Below are 22247 nucleotides of genomic sequence, written 5' to 3'. Positions count from 1 at the left end.
ATCATCATCATCATCATCATCATCATCTTCATCATATTGTCTCATCATCATTAAGTCAAAATTTAATAACTCTCCAGCATTGCCTACATTGCAAATGAAGATTGATAAAATCGTTTATTTTTTTATAGTTTCAGAAAGGATATTTTGACTGTGAAGACCATTAAGGATGTGAAGAAAGGAGAAGAGATCTATAATTGTTACGGTGAGTAGTTAATGGTAATCAGAATGATAGTGTTATTTATTGTATATTGGAGAATAACAGACATTTATTGGGAATTTAAAAAAAAATTAAAAAGAAATAAAAAACAATGAATCGTATGAGTCTGTAAAAAAAACCCCATCCTAACCAAGCATTTTGTATCCATGACCTTTGTAGCTTATAGTTTGTCAGATAGACTTAGGTGAGATCTGTTCACCTCTATGGCTGTCTAAAAAAAGTAGTCCTTAAGAGCCAGTCGGCCCATGAAGCTGGAGTTTATCCTGGTTTCTATAGCGTGAAACGAACAATAGCAATTGTTTGCTACCCTTTGGATAGGACGCTAGTCTATTGCAGTGTACTTTCCACCATATCAAACAGACCCTGCTACCCAATCACTGCTGGGTGGATAGGGGGGATGAGAAAAAAATCTCGACTGCACCCATGATCGATCTTGGTACCTTTGTGTGTGAAGCGAGTGCTCTACCAACTGAGCTATTGGGACTGTCTAAAGCGACTATAAATGGCAAAGTTATGTCAACAGCAAACTTTGTATAGAAAAGGAATTGAATATGAATTTGTCTTTGGATTTCAGATTCACACATGTATGCATATTGACAGATAAGATATTAAAACAGATGGTGATAATTTTCAAGTTATTGACGCAGTATTATTTTGATTAAAAAAAAATTCTCAGTATTTGCATTCATATCAATTTATGTGTTAGATTGACTTTTAGATGATGTGCACATAATTGTAGGTCTGATAACCAAATGCAATTATGGGCTTGATTTAACATTGTTGTAATGGAAATTATTGTTGACGTTGGTTTGAGAGTATTTCCATTACAACAATGAGCTTTTAACGGGTTAGAAGACCTGCAAATAAGTATACGTCGGTTTAGATGTTAAGAGTTAAAATTTTCTCAATGAATTTGTTACAGTTGTTGTTGTTGTCAGCAGTAGTAGCAGCATCATCAGAAGCAACAACATCTTATGATAATGTTTTTCAGGTCCTCACTCCAGACGAATGAGTACGTCAGACAGACAGGAAGTGTTACAAAGCCAGTATCATTTCATCTGTCAGTGTACAGCTTGTGGTAGTCGACCCTTGTCCCATCTACGATTTGGGGTTTGTATTAGATATGGCACAGTCAATGTATATGTCAATGTTTCTGTCTGTGTATGGATTGTGGTAGTCGACCCTTGGCCCATCTACGATTTGGGGTTTGTATTAGATATGGCATAGTCAATGTAGTCATCAATGTTTCCGTCAACTGTTATTTGAACTAACAGTGGTGATTATGATAGATATAGTATATGACAACTACTGACACATCAGATGCAAAGTCAGGTTAATATTGTTGAATTTCTTTACATTTACATATTCAGCACTAAAATTATTTGTGTATATTTGTAATCTATTGTTGTGCTGTTTTGGTATTTTGTTAATCTTTCTTGTGAACTGAAAATTATTGAAATTTATTGTATCTAGGAATGGGATATTGTCTATCTTTGCATCAGAGATCTTCTGTATTAATCCACTTTAAACAAAATTCGTATTTCGTATATTTTTTTATTCATAAAACTAGAATCTCTTCTTTATTCTTTTGTATTGTTTTTTTTTTTTTAATTATATTTTTTTCTTTTTTCCAGGCGTTTAAGTGTCATAATTGTGCTGGAGTGTTATCTGAGAATTCCTGCACTGAGTGCGGTGTGGCTGTTACACAGGAGGAGATGAGAGACAAGGAAAAGTTGGAAAAGGAATTGAAACTTTGTTTTGACGCCGGTGTGAAGGCTTTGAAAGACAAGAAATTTGAAAGTCTGCATACTTGAAATTGTTTTTAGTTTTACTGTACAATCTGCGAATACTTTTTCACGACTTTTATAGTGGTGTCAAAATGCTTCCACCAGTAGTGTTTGTTTTGGTTTTTTTTTTTGTTATAAAATCATAACCATGACTAGATCATGTGCTTCACAGTTACAACTATGACAATCTAAATAACACACACACATACACACCTGAATAAAATGACACTCCTATTTATTACTTTAAAAAGAAAACATCGATAATCAAATTTATAGAGACTTAAAATTGTGTTTTTGTAAAAATGTAATGTTTTAATTTAGATTTAAAAGCATCTTACATTACTTCACGAATAGCCTTGGTATGGTCGTATCCAATTCCTTTTTGTGAAAACTATTCTTTTTGATTTAATCTCTCCCCCCACCCCAACAAAAGTTTTTCTGTGCCATTTAAAAAAATAATATTCTAAGGATCTGCTCCCCAATTACGGCCCGCCTATTTAAATAACCAATCAGAATTGATAGTCATTATCAAATATATTTTGGTTCTTAAATAAAATGACAGTACTTCCATTGTGGACAGGGAGGCACTTACTGTGTCTTCTATACACCTATATCTGTTTTCCAACATGCTTTCTGTCTTTGTCTTGGGATGAGATTACTTGGTTTTGTCCTGGCCCTGGTTGGATACCCTGGCTTTGAGGGAAACAGTCAAATGTATAGTTCGTTTTGGGAGATGATATTTTTTTCCTTGTAAATCATCTCTCTGTTATGCATTGTATTATGTTTTGTTTATGTATTATATATGATTTGTAAACATTTGAGTGTGTTCCTCTTAGTTGGGACCTGTGCTTATGTCTGGATGAGACTTTTAGGTGATCTCAAACTAAGTACTTTGATAGTGTGCTCTAGGAATCTATATCTGTTTCCTATTTGAACCAATTCCTCTTTGTCTTACCTTTTCTTGGGTGCTTTAATTGTAATTCTAGAACTTTTTACTATCCCATTTTTTCCCTTTTACAGCGCTGATATGACCTAAATGCGCCGTAAAACCCTCAAAAACAAAACAAACAAAAATGATAGTAATAAATATACATTTGACAGAATAATTGCAGTTATTTCCCTTCCCTATTTTGACTTTTATTTTAGAATATTTCAAGACTTTGTTCTGTTCAACCTCACATTTATAGTCTTGAGAGATAATCATTATTCTGTTTATTTATGTGCGGCTATGTGGTCTTGTGGTATGACACTCACTTTCGGATCGGAAGATCCTGGGTTCAAGCCTAGCTTAGCGCATAGTTGAGTCCTTGCAAAAGGCTCTTTACTCACATTCTCTCACCTTACTCAGGTGTAAAATGAGTACCTGGCCGTTAACAGCGTTGTCTTTGTCGGAAATAAATTATGATATTGCCTTAAAGGCTCCATGTCTTGTTCTATATATGACGTGTTGCTGTTGGTTAGGGACCCTTTGTAAAGTGCTTTGAGCACGTTTACTGAATACTGCGCTATATAAAAGCTCAATTATTATTTTATAATTATATTTATTTCATTTTCAGCTGCTTTGTCACGTTTTGAAAAATGTCAGACAGGCAGGAAGAGGTTGCTGTACAAAGACCATCGGGACCTGGCCCTGTGTGAGGACAGTATTGCCAGGTGTCATGCTAGTCTGGGTGAGTCATTTACAACACACACACTTACACACACATACACACACACACATACACACTTACACACACACACATACACACACACACAGACCTGGCCCTGTGTGAGGACAGCATTGCCAGGTGTCACGCTAGTCTGGGTAAGTCATTTACAACACAAACACACACACACACACACACACACACACACACACACACAAATACACATACACAAAAACATATATGGCCATTATAGCTTTATGTTTGGATGAACAGGCACGACACTGCTAATGAATGAAAAAAAAATCCTTAAAAAATTTAAAGATCATCCCCAATATATCTAGTGTGTTATTCTTTGAACACAGCATTAATCTATTATATCAAAAATTAATTTTAGACACAATCGATCATGGTCTCCCTAGACACTTCCTATGCGGCTATGTGGTCGAGTGGTATGACACTCGCTTTCGGATCGGAAGGTCCTGGGTTCGAGCCTCGCTCGGCGCATAGTTGAGTCCTTGGAAAAGACTCTTTACTCACATTCTCTCACCGTACTCAGGTGTAAAATGAGTACCTGGCCGTTCACAGCATTGTCTCTGTCCGAAAAATTGTAAAATCGCCTAACAGGCGAAATGTCACGTCCTACATGTTAAGTGTTGCTGTTGGCCATGGACCCCTGTAAAACGCTTTGAGCACATTTAGTGGATATTGCGCTATATAAAAGCTCAATTAAAAAAATATATATATATTCTGAGCTTTGACAACTGTTAGCTGCTGTAATAATGTTCTCATATTGACTCCTGTCTATTTCATAAAGGTTTATTTCTAACCAACCCCAGTGTTGAATACATTTATGCGGCTATGTGGTCTAGTTGTATGACACTCGGATCGAAAGGTCCTAGGTTCGAGCTTCGCTCGGCGCATAGTCGAGTCCTTGGAAAAGCCTCTTTACTCTCATTCTCTCACTGTACTCAGGTGTAAAATGAGTACCTGGCCGTTAACAGCGTTGTCTCTGCTGAGAAAAAATGTACTATTGCCATGTCCTGTTCTAGTTGTTACGTGTTGCTGTTGGTCAGGAATTCTTTGTAAAGCTCTTTGAGCACGTTAGTGGATATTGCACTATATTAATGCTAAATTAAAAATAATTTTTTAAAAATTTCCCAGGTGAATACTCGATGTCAGCTGACCACCTGTACAAAAGTGTCGAGTTCTCCAAACTCATCTACGGCAGCCAAAGCATTGAATACGGACATGAACTGCAGAAGTTGTCTGAAGTTTTATTCACTGCGGAGCGATTGGCAGAAAGCTTGGAAGTGGCCCAGAAGGCTTACGTCATTCTCAAGGATTCCTATAGATCTGGCCACGAATGCTTGAGGCAACTGGAAGGATTAATCATGACAACGACCGTGGGATTGAACCCTCTCCCGTCTCAGAAGAAAAAGTCATGAAAATGTCAGGCTTGCCAGCCAGTATCATTCGTCATATTTCAATCTGACCTGGCAGTTCAAGTCCAAAATATGATAGCATGGATGGGAATGTTGATGGAGATATGATGAATGTCAAAAGTCAACAGTTTGTAACAAAAAGGAGAAAATAATGATAAAAGTGGAATTGTTGAAGTTGACTTGAAATTGTCTCGACCTGGATGAGAATCGGATTAGCCATACAGATGGTTGTCATAGGAATTGCAGGATTTGTCTAATGTGGGAAAGATATTATAATGATATTTTACAGGCGTCACGGTTTGTCCCTGTTCAGTGTTGCTAACACGATAGCCCAAATGCCTGCCATGTCAGTAAAACAGATTTATTTCTCTGTAAAATATGCCCTTAAATTGTCTTAAATGGTGTTTGAAAAGACAATAAATAAACTGAAGTAATAGTCATGTGAGGATGACTGTAAATGGTTACTATAAATAACTTGGAATGATTGAACGACTGCTATACTATGTTGGTCTGAACCCATGGCCGACTAGAGTACTATAGTTACGTCATGTCTGAACCCCAATACGCTGGGGTCTCTCCGATTGGGAAATGTCAGTCACTTCGACATCGTCCTCGCTGATTTGCAGGGCAGGAGAAATGTTTTAGTCATCGCTCAAGTCCTGGAGTCTAAAACATCTTTAGATGGATTGGATGGCACTTACTGATTTAGACTGGTTAAGGATAAACTTTATAATGTTTTAAAAGACAATAAATAAACTTGAGTATATTTATGTAAAGATGAGTGTAATAGATTTCATAACGTAAATCTTTAGACGGATAGCCTGATGTAGACTGGTGCAGGATGGTCTGTAAAATAAGGACATGGTCTAATCATGATAAAGAAGAAAGACTTGTGCATTTTTTTTTCTTTTCTTTCCTTCCTTTTTTAAAAATTGTGTTCATTTTGTCGGATCACGTGGATCTGCTTTTTTAATAATGTATTTATATTTTCATTGTTTTGTTTTTGGTTGTTGACTGAAGAAGGATTTTGAGCCCGAAACATTCGACGTTTGGTATTTTGTTCTTTTTCGAAGCTGTTATGTTCATTTTTGTTTATTACGATTCACTTTGTCTAGTGGAACAGGGCATGTTAAAATGTCTTCAACAAGGACACAGCCCTGGATTTTGCCTCTTTCGTCATCACTGGTCAGTGACCACTTAGTTCAGTAATGCTGGGTGGGGTTCCTGACCTCCCATAGTGGGTAGGGAGATACTTACTGTGTATTCTATCCCCTGGGTGGGGTTCCTGACCTCCCATAGTGGGCAGGGGGATACTTACTGTGTCTTCTATCCCCTGGGTGGGGTTCCTGACCTCTCATAGTGGGCAGGGAGATACTTACTGTGTCTTCTATCCCCTGGGTGGGGTTCCTGACCTCCCATAGTGGGCAGGGAGATACTTACTGTGTCTTCTATCCCCTGGGGTGGGGTTCCTGACCTCCCATAGTGGGCAGGGAGATACTTACTGTGTCTTCTATCCCCCTATGACTGGGTGGGGTTCCTGACCTCCCATAGTGGGCAGGGAGATACTTCCTGTGTCTTCTATCCCCCTATTACTGGGTGGGGTTCCTGACCTCCCATAGTGGGCAGGGAGATACTTCCTGTGTCTTCTATCCCCTATTACTGGGTGGGGTTCCTGACCTCCCATAGTGGGCAGGGAGATACTTCCTGTGTCTTCTATCCCCCTATTACTGGGTGGAGTTCCTGACCTCCCATAGTGGGCAGGGAGATACTTCCTGTGTCTTCTATCCCCCTATGACTGGGTGGAGTTCCTGACCTCCCATAGTGGGCAGGGAGATACTTCCTGTGTCTTCTATCCCCCTATGACTGGGTGGGGTTCCTGACCTCCCATAGTGGGCAGGGAGATACTTCCTGTGTCTTCTATCCCCCTATTACTGGGTGGGGTTCCTGACCTCCCATAGTGGGCAGGGAGATACTTCCTGTGTCTTCTATCCCCCTATTACTGGGTGGAGTTCCTGACCTCCCATAGTGGGCAGGGAGATACTTCCTGTGTCTTCTATCCCCCTATGACTGGGTGGAGTTCCTGACCTCCCATAGTGGGCAGGGAGATACTTCCTGTGTCTTCTATCCCCCTATTACTGGGTGGAGTTCCTGACCTCCCATAGTGGGCAGGGAGATACTTCCTGTGTCTTCTATCCCCCTATGACTGGGTGGAGTTCCTGACCTCCCATAGTGGGCAGGGAGATACTTCCTGTGTCTTCTATCCCCCTATGATTGGGTGGAGTTCCTGACCTCCCATAGTGGGCAGGGAGATACTTGCTGTGTCTTCTATCCCCCTATAATTTTTTCCAAGTTGCTTTCTGTCTTTCTCTTGGAATTATATTACTTGGTTTTGCCCTGGCCCTGGCCGGATACCCTGGCTTTGAGGGAAACAGTCAAATGTATAGTTCGTTTTGGGAGATGATTTACAAGGAAAAAAATGTTGATGATATTTTTCCTTGTAAATCTTCTCCCTGTTATGCGCTGTATTATTTTTGTTTACATATTAAATATGATTTGTAAACATTTGAGTGTATTCCTCTTAGTTGGGACCTGTGCTTGTGTGTGGGTGAGACTTTTAGCTGATCTCAAAGTAAGAACGTTGATAGTGTGCTCTTGGAATCTACATCTGTTCCCTATTTGAATCAATTTCCTTTTGTTTTACCTTTTCTTGGGCCCTTTAATTTGTAATTCTAGAACTTTTTACTGACGCCGATGTGACCTTAATGTGTTGCAAGCGCCGTAAAACCCTTAAAAACAAATAAACAAAAGTGTCTTCAACAAGGACACGCCACTGAATTTTGCCTCTTTCGTCACCACTGGTCAGTGACCACTTATGTCGTTCAACAATGCTTGATTTATTTTTACACAAAACAAGACAAGACACCTGGACGGCTGTCCAATCAATGCTGCCAAATCTCCAGCTCTGCCCTCTTCCTTGTCCTCCAGAGCCATCAGTCCTATGGAACTGGAGTTTATCCCGTTTTATAGCAATTGCTTGCTACCCTTCGGATAGGACGCTAGTCTATTGCAAAGTACTTTTCACCAGATCTAACAGACCCAGCTACCCATTCACTGCTGGGTGCTCAGGGGGGATAAAAAAATCTTGACTGCACCCGGGATCGATCTGGGTCCCTTTGCGTGTGAAGTGAGTACTCTACCAACTGAGCTATCGAGACCCATTTCTGCCTGCTTTATAAGCTTTTTTCTTTATAATAAGGCGAAACGGCTTGGAAGATCCAAAACGTCATACATGTAGTTTGACACCTGCCAAATATCAAAGATGCGATAAGGGGTTGAGTGGGACATTTTCTTTTTACTATCTCCCTACCCTCCCCCTTCCCCGGGCATTCTCATTTTTTTCACCCCTTCCTCCCTCTCTGCCATTCCTTCTCCCATCGACTCTTAGTCTTAGCAAAAACAACAACAAAAGGTCTTATGTGGCAAAAGCGGCTACCACCTTAAATCCCTCAAACAACACAAGATATTGAAAATCGGTGGCAGAGACCCTCTGCCTTTGTCTTGTTCCTTTTCCAGTCATGAACAGATAATACTGAGTTTGCGCCAACGGTTCCCGTTAGAGATAGACGACGATTGGGATTGTTTGGAAGCTTTAACCCTTTGCCCACTAGTCATTATGACATCCGAAATGATATCGCCTACTTCTACATCTACGCCAGAATAGAAATAGAGGGTGGAGCCTACAATGATATAACATTTTATGGATCCCTAACTTCATCATATCAGTTCTGTCCACTGACAGGTGGGTGGATATCGCTTTCAAGAACTTATGTCCTTATATGAAATCCTGAGTTTTTGACCAATCAACGGATTGCTCTTTTGATAGCTCGCTTGTCAACATGAGTCAGCTCATCCCTTGATTTATGTAAAGGCACCACATGCGGTATATGTTGTGTAACTTCAAAGACCACGGTTGACCGAAAGCGATGAATGGAAGCCCTACTGTGGCGTGGAGAACGAGGTCTTGTATGTATAGTTACGTCATATCTCAACGCTCGTGAATTCTTAGTACGGCTGGACTCACAATCAAAACTCGAAATCTGTGTTTTAAACTCTTGAATCAATCGAATTACATCAGTGCGTTCGTCTCATTGAGAAATGAAAAACGATATATAAATCAAGAACATCGACCGGAAAATAAGGAAATTATCATAAAATTATAAAATTTGAGAAAGCTATTTTCAAAATCAAATATATTACAAAAAAAGGTTATTTCTCGACCGATTTTTATGAGACAAAGACAATTTTTCTCCACTTTTCAAGCTGATTCCAACAATGAGGTTTTCAAATTTATCGCGATAAGATTATTTGTCTTTATTTTTTTTTATACCCAATTGACTGCTCAGGAAATGAATACGTAATCCTTGGCGGCTAGCGAGTAGGTGTTAAATTTTGCTTACCCTTTCCCACGCAGACGCACACACACACACACACACACACACACACAGACTGAACACACAATGTATGTCTTTCACTTCTGGCCAAAGTTGCCTTATTACAACTTAGACTCGAATGATAACAGCGAGTAGGGTGTCAGATTAAACTTCAGTTTTAAAAGTCAAATTCAATTCACACCGTAATAAATCATAATAATGATCATTCTTGATATATTAGAGCATTAAAATATTTAATTCACATTACCATAAATATATTTTAAATATATGTATTTTGTAATTATTTTAGCGACGATACGAACCCCTTTTAATCGTCGAGCCGAACGATAGGATGCTAGACGACGATAAGTCTGTGTGTGTGTGTGTGTGTGTGTGTGTGTGTGTGTGTGCGTGCGTCTACGTGGGAAAGGGTAAGCAAAATTTAACACCTACTCGCTAGCCGCCAAGGTTTACGTATTCATTTCCTGAGCAGTCAATTGGGTATTTAAAAAAATAATGACAAATAATCTTATCGCGATAAATTTGAAAACCTCATTAATGGAATCAGCTTGAAAAGTGGAGAAAAATTGTCTTTGTCTCATAAAAATCGGTCTAGAAATAACCTTTTTTGTAATAGATTTGATTTTGAAAACAGCTTTCTCAAATTTTATAATTTTATGATAATTTCCTTGTTTTCCGGTCGATGTTCTTGATTTATATATCGTTTTTCATTTCTCAATGAGACGAACGCACTGATGTAACTCGATTGATTCAAGAGTTTAAAACACATATTTCGTGTTTTGATTGTGAGTCCAGCCGTACTAAGAATTCCCGAGCGTTGAGATATGACGTAACTATACATACAAGACCTCGTTCTCTACGCCACAGTAGGGCTTCCATTCATCGCTTTCGGTCAAACGTGGTCTTTGAAGTTACACAACATATACCGCCTGTGATGCCTGTACATAAATCAAGGGTTGAGCTGACTCATTTTGACAAGCGAGCTATCAAAAGAGCAATCGTTGATTGGTCAAAAACTCAGAATTTCATATAAGGACACAAGTTCTGGAAAGCGATACCCACCCACCTGTCAGTGGACAGAACTGATATGACGAAATTAGGGCTCCATAAAACGTTATATCATTGTAGGCTCCACCCTCTATTTCTGTTCTGGCGTAGATGTAGAAGGCGATAGCATTTCGGATGTCATAATGACTAGTGGGCAAAGGGTTAAAGCTTCCAAACAATCCCAATCGTCGTCTATCTCTAATCGGCCCCGTTAGAGCCCCGATGCGCAATATGAAGACCTAAAGATGGTTTTGAAATCTATTATCAGGTCAGGAAAGAGCGAGAGTCAATAAAATATGACAAGCGGTGAAGCTACGCATCACGAAAGATGAAGATTAAAAAAAAAAAACAACTTTTGTTGAGCTTCCAACACTGAGGAGGGGGAAGGGGGTGTCTGCTTTTTTTTTTTTTTTTTTTTGTTCCTTTCTGTTTTGTTTTTTGGTCAAGTTATGATTGACACAGGTTCTAGACCGTAAACGTTACCAAGAAAATGTGATAGATTATGAAGTGTGTTATCTCACACAGTATTCGAATCAATCACTGAATGAGCCTGAAGCCTGAAGCCGACGATATTTGGTCCTTTTAAAATATTTTTATTTCCAGTGGACTGAATACACAGCTGTGTTACCACAAGTGGACTGAAAACACAGTCCCTTGTATTTATTGAATTTTAGCCCGAGGGCCCCGATTATAAACGATTATAAATCCGAGAATTATAGTCGGTGAATATTTGTCAATGGACACCGCCTAACGGAGACTTCTGGGAATTAGTTAAGTTCTAAATTTAGAATCAGGATCTATAAATTACTAATGAATGTGTTTGCTCTGTCCTACTGCGATGTTTTTAATGACAAGAAGCTTGAACAGGATTTGAGCATACTTATCTGGTGCTGCTATACAGATATTCAAGACATTCATTTTCTCTTCAACACATAATAAAAGATAGGTTTTTTAAGTTGCTTTTTTAATTTCTTGATCAATAATAATACGGCGCAGTGAAAATGGCTCTCATGCCGGAATACTCGGAGACCATCACGAAAGAAGATGTCCAACTTCCAGAGGCAGACAAAGGCAAACTTGCTTTTTTACTTCATAACATCTTAACTAAAAAGGTGAGAGTAAAAAAATAAATAAATAAATTATGGGCATTGGTACAGCAGCGACGTCCCTGGTTGTCATCATCTTCACCAGGGATCGCATTGCCACCTTGGGGCTGTGCTTCCCAAAGCAAAACAAACAGAGAGAGAGAGAGAGAGAGAGAGAGAGAGAGAGAGAGAGAGAGAGAGAGAGAGAGAGAGAGAGAGAGAGAGAGAGAGAGAGAGAGAGAGAGAGAGAGAGAGATAGGCTATCTATTTGTCAGGTGTCCGCTTACTTGTTTCATATTCATAGAAGACATAACTGGATCTCGGGATTCTTTTCTTTGCTTTGAATTTATTTAATTTTGTAACATTTGGATTTCGTTCGAGTCTTTGACTTATCTGGGATTTAATTCAGTTGTGAAAAATTTCGAGTTTCGGGTATGCTTTGACTGTGGTAAAAAAATTCAAATTGGTTTGATATTAAAACCAACATCATTATAATTATAAGGACTTTTCAACACTATTCTAATGATGCCCATTCTTTAAAGATTATTAACTGGTGGAATTTGTGACCTCAAATTGTTGTATTTATATTTCCAATAGTGGCCTATATTTGGATTTCATAACTGGCATAAAATGGCTGCTGACATTTGAGTAAGGATACTTACAGGAGCATTGTATCACAATATCCATTAAACGTGCTCAAAGCGCTTTCCAAAGGGTCCCTAGCTGACCAGAACAATTAACATATAGGACGAGATATGACTCCTTTTAGGCAATAATACCTACATTTATTCTTTTTTTGACAGAGACAACTTTTACAGCCAAGTACTCATTTTACACCTGAGTACGGCGAGAGAATGTGAGTAAAGAACCTTTTCAACTATGTGCTGCTCAGAGCTGGACTCGAACACTAGGTATACCTTCTGATCCAAAGGCAAGAGTCATGTCACATGACCACAATATCACACAGTCACTATGGCTATAGATGGACAAGTGACCAGCTGACTGCTGACTGCATTCTTTTTTGAGTTCCCCCCACTAAGCCCCTACCATAAATATTTGTAACAGTTATCATCATCGGCACCCAGGACTTGAATACAGTTAAGAAACATTTGGCGAGTTAATTTCGACAATACGATTTTCCCAAATTTATCATGCGTGGATGTCATTTTTTAGATCACGACCTTAATGATAGACTTCTGTCTGCAACGTTTATTTAATATCACATTAATTATTTACTCTATCATGGAGCACTTAAACACCAAGAAAAAGAACTTCTATTATATCAATGTATGATTTTATGAAATTATTAAAATTAAGTTATTATTATTATATAAAATTAATATTGTAAAGTAGTATTTATTATAAATAGTTAAGATATTTATTTTTGACAAAAAAGTGTCACAACAGACAAATATGATGAGTTCCTATTTTTTAATGAGAACACAGCTAGCCTAGAATTCTTACAGGACTACAAATTAAACCAGATTTAGATTGGGGGTTACGTGGTGGTAATCGAGTGTGAAGATTGTACTTGCTTACGTCATAATCTGGGCAATACTGAAATGATATTTATTAACAATGATAATGATGACAATGATGATAATAAAAATAATAATATGAGTATGAGTGACATACATGTGCCTTTGTATAACGGTGGTCAAAGTTGTTTAACTGTAAAAACGAATTAAGGACATTGGAACACCAGACAGACAGAAAGTAGGTAGAATTAAAATAGATTATAATTATAATATTCTTGATATATATTATTATATTATATGTAATAACCCAAGCCCTCAAAACAGATTTATACCGGTGTCAATTAGGCTCTGAAAATTCTATTTGTAGAAAAGAAAAAAAAAAGTGATTTATGATTTGTGTATGTGTGTTTTATTGATATTCTTACAATGTGTAAGATTAAAATGTCATTATATTAGAGGATCCTTTTAACATTAAATTCACTTTTCCGTATCTGGTTAACTGGGATATTGTTTAGAGATGATTGGTCACATTTTGTGCAGCTATGTGGTCTTGTGGTGTGACACTCGCTTTCACATTGGAAGGTCCTGGGTTCGAGCTTCGCTTGGCGCGTAGTTGAGTCCTTGGAAAAGACTCTTTAGTTGTATTCTCTCACTCTACTTATGTGTAAAATGAGTACCTAGCTGTTAACAGCATTGTCTCTGTCGAAAAAAAAAAGATGCAATATCCCTAGCTGGCATCATATCTCATTCTACATGTTTCGTGTTGCTGTTGGTCAGAGACCCTTTATAAAGCGCTTTGAGCACGTTTAGTGGATGTTACACAACATAAAAACTCAAGTTTATAGTTTATATTTAGAGTAGATTTTAAATGATGAATTCGGAAAGGATGTTAATGTAAAATTTAAAAAAAAAAAGATCAGGGGATTTGACATTGAATTGTTGCACTAACATGTTTACAATCTGTGTTTTTGCATGTATTTCAGGAATGTGAAAATCTTATCAAGGAATCAGAACAAAAGGGATATGAAATAGCCTTATTAAATGTGGGGATGGGCAGGTAACTCTCTTTGTTTTTCCTGATTTTTTAAACATTGTTTTGTTTTCTTTTGTTGTTTAGTTTCTTTTGTTTTATTTGATTTATTTATTTAGTCATTTTTTCATATGAATGTAGTTGCAATCGCACCCAGGAAGAAATAATGAACTATATTATTATTATTATTATTATTATTATTATTATTATTATTATTATCATTATTCATATTATTGTTATTATTATTATTATTATTATTATGATGATGATTATCTCAAAGAATCATTCTGCTGAAAAAGTGATTGCATATATCTGACTTATGATTAAACAGACAGATAGAAATGACGGATATTCGAAACAGTAGCCGTTGCATCATCGACTCCCATGACTACGTCAACATCCTGTGGCATCGAATCAAAGACTTCATCCCCCCGGTGTTCAGTAGAAGAAAAGTCATTGGACTCAATGAAAGGTGAGAAAAACAAATCTGTTTTAAGTATGAAATATTCAGGTGTCAAATTTCTAAATATCTTTTTTTTTCAATTTGGCTTTAAAAATCTTTATATATGGAACGAAACTAACTCTTTGTTATTGTTTTTTTGACAGCCATTTTAATGATTAGTTCTCACTGATTCTATCAACCAGTTAGTTGTTTTGTGCTATGCGCTGAGTGAGGTTCGAACGAACCGAGGACCTTCCTATCCGAAAGCTAGTGTCATACCACAAGACCACATAGCCACACTTGTATGAAATTTGAGTTAAACATTTGTTACAGTGAATGACGTCATCAGTCGGATGATGAAAAGTTTTGAACTGAGATATAGCCAAGTTTAGTTAGAAGGTCAATTTTTATCAAAAATGAGTTCTTGTCATAAATGATTAAATCAACCCTTTTTGTACATCTTCGGGAAATATCAAAGCTTGATTTCACTTCTAAATATTTTTTACAGCTAGTCAAGTTGAAAAAATATGAAATTTGAGAAAATTTGCTGGATACCGTTCCCATACATCTGACCATGAAAAATCAACCGATTCTCTTCAAATGAAGAATAAAATGCTCTGGGGAGCAAATTCAATCAGAAAATGAAAAAGAAAAAAGAAAAAATCCAAATCCAAAATTTTCACCTTCCGATTGATTATATCATGCACTGACACACACACATATATATACATGATTAATTAAGGACAATAGATTTAGTTTCATAATGCTAGAAAATTGAACATTTCATACCCCATTTCATAAATAGAACGGTAACAGTAGCTTCAGTAATTGCTCGTGTTGCATCAGCATTACTGTTGTCTTGGTGACCATTGTGTTGTCAAGTAAGAGTGGAATTAAGTCGAGCGTATTTATAGTGCAATATCCAGTTAACATTTTCAAATCGCTTTACATGGGGTTCCAAGCCAGGATGAGTTATCATATCTTTTAAAGTACTATTACAATTTTTTCAACAGAGACAAAACTATTAATGAAAGGAAAAAAAGTCAAAACATCATGTCTCTTTACTGGAGTTCAGCACTCAGAAAGGGGTCGTCGGTCTGTGTGTTTGTGTTTGTGTCTGTGGAAAACTTCAGTAAATTTTAGCTTCCTGAATTGGCAACCCTGACAAACATAAACAATAACTCGATTGCATCCCTCGTACAGTATCAAAATATAACAAATCAATAATTATATTCTACAATTATAACACAAGTCTGTCAAGTTTCATCACAAACTTTGCATTATCTCTATGATGCAACAGAAGAGCGACATAGTATAAAAAAGGGAATAACTCTAAATAATCCATCAACATGAACAATAACTCGATTGCATCCCCTAGACGGTATCAAAATATAACAAATCAATAATTATTTTCTACAATTCTAACACAAGTCTGTCAAGTTTCATCACAAACTTTGCATTATCTCGATGATGAATATTGCACTATTCAATCTTTTTTTTAAATCCACCCCAACCAGACTGAGATTCCTTCGCTACGACAAAGGGGAATACTTCAAGCCTCATCTGGATGGATGCTACATGAGGACGAATGGAGAGAAGAGTTTTATCACTTTTCAACTTTACCTTAATGAGGTAAAAAGACATGGCATTTATTTTTCTCATGTAGCATTGATAGTAAAAGGTAATTCGTACGATAAGACAAAGACAAATGCAATTTTTATAGCACCTAAATCGACATAAATGTATTGAACATCTTGCTCTCACAGGAAAGATGGAAGGCAAAAGACTAAAGGTAGACCAAGAAAAACATATTTGAATAGTTTGAACAGCAAAGAAAGATAAGAGTAATATTTGTTTTTTGACGTTATCTGATCAGAGAGATGAATGGCGTACCATGATCACCGATGTCTGACACAGACTTGTTACATGAAGAGATGAAAGCATTGAAAGGTGATGGGCTATACCGTAGAATGGGGTGACTAAAGCCAGCAGGGGTGACTAAGGCCAGTTGGGGTGACTAAGATTAGCCCCCATACGTGCCCCCCCCCCCCCCCCCCCCCCCCCCTTCCCCCAGATTAAAGATATTAACTCTTTCAGCGTTGAGGTTATATTCACATTTGGCTGTCACAAAATGGCTGACACTTGATTGAGGCAGTATGACATTGACAAGCTAAGACAAAGCGACATTCGAATTCGGTGCAAAATCTCAATTAACATACCCCCATAGGGCCAATTGAATGTTCTGATGAAAAAAATGATACCATTGGTGAGAACTATTCATCAAAATAGCTGGCTAAAAACAACAAAGAACTGAGTGACCTCAATTTAGTTCTATCTAAAAGAATTTTTAAAAAAAATTCTGATTCAGATTTTTTGCTCGTTATATAAATAGATAAAATAAATAAATTTCCTTTATTCATCCAATAGGAGAATGTTGTCTCTAGGGTCTAATCCAAAGGAAGACTGGAATAACCCAGGCATTAGCCACAAATTGAGCTAGGGCGAGGTGACTTGCTCAAGGCCACACGGTGCAGCGATGGGTGATCGAACTCTTCATCGTTTGGGTACGAAGTAAAGACCGTATAGCTGAGCCACGCTGCCCCCTGAGACATATACTTTTAAGTTTATAAAGTGACTTCAGTCATATCAAATAAATAATTATTTTCACCATCACAAACATTTCAGGGATTTAAGGGAGGAGCAACCACGTTTCTTGGCACGGAGAAGGAAGTATTTCCTGTTGTACCCAAAACAGGTCAGTAATTCTGTGAAATTAAGAAACATTCTGTATTCCTGATATTTATGATAAACTCTCATCATTGTATTGAAGACAATTATTGGTCTTCACGTACATTTACAGCCTTGTGGTATTCCACTCAGTTTTGAACGAGATGTCCTTGGTTCAAATACCGCTCTCTAGGCAATGCAAATTTGTGCTTTTGAAAAAAGCTCTTGACTCGTGTTCTCTCACCACACTCTAGTGTAAAAGGAGAGTGTCAGTATAAGCTTTGCCTATGTCAACAACAAAAAAAAAAAAATTGTAATTCCTTACAGGCATCATGTCTTGTCCTATATGTTAAGTGCTGCTACATTGCACTCTTTATAAAAGACTTTGAGCCCATTTGGTAGTTATTGCTCTATATTTTTATATAAATCTTAATATGAATAAATAGATATACTTTAATCAGTTTTCGAATCTACAAATATTATTGATAATTGATGGCATATCAATATTTATTATTCAAAAATCTAATAGGAAGTTTCTAAGAGAAAGATACGAATAACAAATGTATAAAGATGATTACATTTTCAAAGAAGCATTTCAAAATGCAATTCAGATAGTTTATCAAGATTCTATCCATTTTTATTTATCTATTATTTGTTGTTGTTGTCATTTTACTCCAGGCTCAGTCCTTATTTTTCAACACAACATCTGTCACGAAGGATCTCGTCTGGTGAAGGGCAGAAAATACACGGTCAGAACTGACATAATGTATGGACCTTTTCAAGCAGAACTGGAAGAGGCAAAGTCAGAAGCTCCAGAGTGAAACGGATTATTTCACATAATCCAGTCATGAATAAGTATTTCAGATTATGGGGTTACTTGAACCTCCAGGTGTTACTTGGTCCACTTTACTTGAAAAAGATAAGGGCACCTAAACATTTTTTTTTTTTTCATAATCTAACAAATTTTAGTAATGTTTGCTCCCATTATAAGGTTGGATGAACTGATCTTTTTCAAGAACTGCTGGTGGTACAAGGAACTTCCTATTACAGGACTTTAAGCAATATTGCCAAGACACAGTTACTGTCAGTGTTTAAATACTCATTGAATAATGATGAAACAATATTTGGATGTTTTTTTTTTTTGTGATATTAGCAGAACATCCATGTCGAATTGATATTTGGGTTTTTGAAGCCATTTGTTCCACAGACTGTTTTCCAAAAGTTCAAAATCAAGGTCAACTCTTTACGTATACAGTTCTCATAGATGGACAAAGTAAAACGATTCCCAATATGTAAAGTTAGCCAATTCTAACCATTTAGAGACGTCATGAAATGGATACAGGTATATCTGTCTGTTTTTTATGTAGAATGTGGGATAAACAACTTTTCACCTTTTCAGTATTATTTTTATGGTCCCAGGCTTCTGCTGCTTGGATGGGGTCTTTCGTCCTCTCAAAGCGGGCAGGGAGGTCAGGGTGGGGTGTTTCATCCTCTCAAAGTGGGCAGGGAGGTCAGGGTGGGGTGTTTCGTCCTCTCAAAGTGGGCAGGGAGGTCACTCATTGGGTCTTCTATTCCCTTTATCTGTTTTCCAACTTGTTTTCTGTCTTTGTCATAGATTGAATTGAAATTACTTGGTTTTGTCAGTTATAATTTTGGGAGATTGTTTCTTTTCCCTTTTAAATCATCTCTCTGTTATGAAGTGTTTCGTAAAAAAATAATTATGTAAAGGATTGTAAACATTTGATTGTTTTCCTATTTGTGGAATTCTGTGCTTATGTCTGGATGAGACTTTTCAGTGATCTCAAACTAGGTACATTGATAGTGTACTCTTGGAATCGACATCTGTTCCCTATTTGAACCATTCTCCTTTGTCTTACATTTTTCCTAGAGTGATTTTGTCTTTAGATCTACAACTTTTCCTCTGTCCCCCTTTTTTTTACTGGTGTAAAATTGACCTAATAATGTGCCATAAAACCCTTATAAACAAAAGCAAGCCAGAGTTATGTTGGGGTGAACGAGATACTCGAACTGAAAAGTCGTGACGTCACATCATATACTCTCCTGGTTCCAAAATCATTGGAAGTGTGCATGTAACCAGTCTTTCAGGGTAATAGGTAATAATAGTAATAATGAAAAGGCTACATAACTATTTTAGTAGCAGGATTTATAGGCAGATTATTAGGACTGTGGGATGTAAAAGAACGATGATGGATGATCTTTATTGATGATCCGTATATTATTTGGACTAGAACATAAGATACCGTCACTCTGACACCAGGAGATGACTTATTCAAGGTATGCATCCTGTTCTTTGGTTTTACACTTCCAATGAAATAGGAACCAGTTTTTTTGACGTCACACTACTGCTCCTTATTGACTTAGAAGGATTAAATTCTAAAATTTGAATTCATTTAAAATGTCCTATTTCAAAGACTGAACACAGTACACGCTAGATTCTAGCACACTGAACACAGTACACGCTAGATTCTAGCACACTGAACACAGTACACGCTAGATTCTAGCACACTGAACACAGTACACGCTAGATTCTAGCACACTGAACACAGTACCCGCTAGATTCTAGCACACTGAACACAGTACCCGCTAGATTCTAGCACACTGAACACAGTACACGCTAGATTCTAGCACACTGAACACAGTACACGCTAGATTCTAGCACACTGAACACAGTACACGCTAGATTCTAGCACACTGAACACAGTACACGCTAGATTCTAGAACACTCTAGGCAGAAGCCACAAAGCGTGCCGAAATCCAAAGCTGATGGGAGGGAACCACTTATTGTGTTGTAGATAACTGGGTTGCCATTTTTCCGTATATTTACAGAATTGTGTATGTATATGTTATAAACCCTCTGTATATTTTCATAAACAAAAACGAATCGCAGCTTAAAAAAAAAAAAAAAAATACCAAACACGGAATGTTTCGGGCTCAGAACCCTTCTTCAGCCAACAACAAAAAACAATAAAGACATAAATACATTACTAAATTCCAGGTTGATGACGTCAATCTGGAATTTAGTCATATATTTATGTCTTGTTTTATTTTGTTGTTGGCTGAAGAAGGGTTCTGAGCCCGAAACGTTCCGTTTTTTTGGTATTTTGTTCTTTTTTGAAGCTGTTCTATTCAGTTTTGATTGATTACTTTTTACAGTCCACATCTTCTAACAGCCTAGTAACACTTTGACTTGTATATCTATATCCAAATCACTTGTGAAACAGTCAAAAAGTAAATACATAAGGTCTTGTTACTGGAGTTGAGCATTCAGAAAGGGATAGGGGTCTACGTGTCTGTGTCAAAGGTCAGTCAATATTTGCCTCATGAATTGGCAACTCTGATTATAGAAGTCGGACTCCCAGCTCCAGCATGCAGGATTGCAGAGCATAAATAGACTTATGGTAGACTCTTTTATAATGGATAGCTCAGTTGGTAGAGCACTCGCTTCACACACAAAGGGACCAAGATCAATCCTGGGTGAAGTCAACATTTTTTATGACCATTAGTGAATGGGTAGCTGGGTCTGTTAGATTTGATGGAAAGTACTTTGCGATAGACTAGCGTCCTATCCAAAGGATAGCAAGCAATTGCTATTTTCTGTTTCAGGCTATAGAAACTGGGATAAACTCTGGCTCCATGAGCCTAATGGCTCTGAAAGACGACTTTACTTTTTACTTTAGACTTCTTTAAGGGTGAGGATAAGTGTTTGAAGTCTCTGTACAAATACCATGTAAATTTGAACAAGTTATTTTGAGTAAAAACAAGTTGCATATAATATTTTCATTGAGAGAAACAAATGTTTCTTTACTCTATACAAAAGAATCCTTGAGTACTCAGCTTTACGATACCAAATATTTTATCTCATATTTTTATGTTTCATTCAAATTTCATGACAGTTTTCTTGACTGAAAAATCTGTTGCTCCATGCCTGATAATCCACATATAAAAATCTATAGAGAAAATCGAATTTGTTTCATTGGAAACAAAGTTTAGTATAGCAGTTGTGTGTGCAGATGAAATGCAATGAGTTTTTATTGTTATATTTATTATTATAATTATTATTATTGTTGTTATTATTATTATTATTACTATTACTATTATTATTATTATTATGCTTATTACTATTATTATTATTACTATTATTATTATTATTATGCTTATTACTATTATTATTATTATGATTATTACTATTATTATTATTATTATTGATATTCAAATTGAAATTGTAAGTAAGGCACCATTCAACGATTGCGTATTTACTGTGAAATGATAGGGTTTTCCAATGAGAAGGCTGGAATCAATTTGTTACAGTAACTTGACTTTTCAAGAACATGTGGTTTATCAGGTTCATGTACAAGGTCACAGAACTGGGGGGGGGGGGGGGGGGGGGGGGGGTCCTGACCTCCCATAGTGGGCTGGAGGCACTTACTTTGTCTTCTATCCCCCTGTATCTGTTTTCCAACAGGCTTTCTGTCTTTGTCTTGGAATGAGATTACTTGGTTTTGTCCAGACCCTAGCCGGATACCCTAGTTGAGAGTGAAACAGTCAAATGTATAGATAAAGTTTTGGGAGTTGATATTTTTTTCCTTGTAAATCGTCTCTCTGTTATGCACTGTATTGTTTTGTTTTCATGTTATTTATGATTTGTAAACATTTGAGTGTATTCCTCTTAGTGGGATCTTGTGCTTGTGTCTGGATGAGACTTTTAGGTAATCTCAAACTAAGTACTTTGACGGTGTGCTCTTGGAATCTACATCTGTTTCCTATTTGAACCAATTCCCCTTTGTCTTACCTTTTCTTGGGTGCTTTAATTGTAATTCTAAAACTTTTTACTATCCCATTTTCTTCCTTTTTACTGGCGCTGATATGATCTTAAT

The 22247-nt window shown here is 37.1% G+C and overlaps 2 protein-coding genes across 2 annotated transcripts in view; both read left to right on the top strand.

Moving 5' to 3' along the window:
* LOC144978125 (protein-lysine N-methyltransferase SMYD4-like) overlaps positions 1-6131 on the top strand; it is a 22412-nt gene extending 16281 nt beyond the window's left edge. Inside the window, exons 14-18 of the mRNA XM_078923767.1 lie at positions 129-202; positions 1209-1327; positions 1852-2017; positions 3561-3674; positions 4812-6131. Coding sequence (XP_078779893.1) covers positions 129-202; positions 1209-1327; positions 1852-2017; positions 3561-3674; positions 4812-5095 — 757 coding nt within the window. The 3' untranslated portion in view covers positions 5096-6131. The remainder of the gene's footprint in view (positions 1-128; positions 203-1208; positions 1328-1851; positions 2018-3560; positions 3675-4811) is intronic.
* A 5239-nt stretch (positions 6132-11370) lies between these two features.
* LOC144978124 (uncharacterized) lies at positions 11371-18299 on the top strand. Its single transcript, XM_078923766.1, has 6 exons — positions 11371-11702; positions 14137-14210; positions 14515-14655; positions 16143-16257; positions 17311-17380; positions 18031-18299. The coding sequence occupies exons 1-6, from the start codon at positions 11592-11594 to the stop codon at positions 18171-18173; spliced, it is 654 nt and encodes a 217-aa protein (XP_078779892.1). The 5' UTR covers positions 11371-11591; the 3' UTR covers positions 18174-18299.
* Positions 18300-22247: the final 3948 nt, after the last annotated feature.

Source organism: Berghia stephanieae, chromosome 8, assembly GCF_034508935.2.
Source record: "Berghia stephanieae isolate SIO BIC M18660-M18661 chromosome 8, UCSD_Bste_1.3, whole genome shotgun sequence".
In the NCBI taxonomy this organism is placed as follows: domain Eukaryota; kingdom Metazoa; phylum Mollusca; class Gastropoda; order Nudibranchia; family Aeolidiidae; genus Berghia; species Berghia stephanieae.
This window is presented reverse-complemented; position numbering and strand designations above follow the sequence as displayed.

Bases quoted from the DNA above. Each gene is read 5' to 3' on its own strand.
- LOC144978124 (XM_078923766.1), top strand. From the start codon at position 11,592: ATGGCTCTCATGCCGGAATACTCGGAGACCATCACGAAAGAAGATGTC. The intron at 14,211-14,514 runs GTAACTCTCTTT...ATGATTAAACAG, and splicing joins TTAAATGTGGGGATGGGCAG to ACAGATAGAAATGACGGATA. The intron at 16,258-17,310 runs GTAAAAAGACAT...CAAACATTTCAG, and splicing joins TTCAACTTTACCTTAATGAG to GGATTTAAGGGAGGAGCAAC.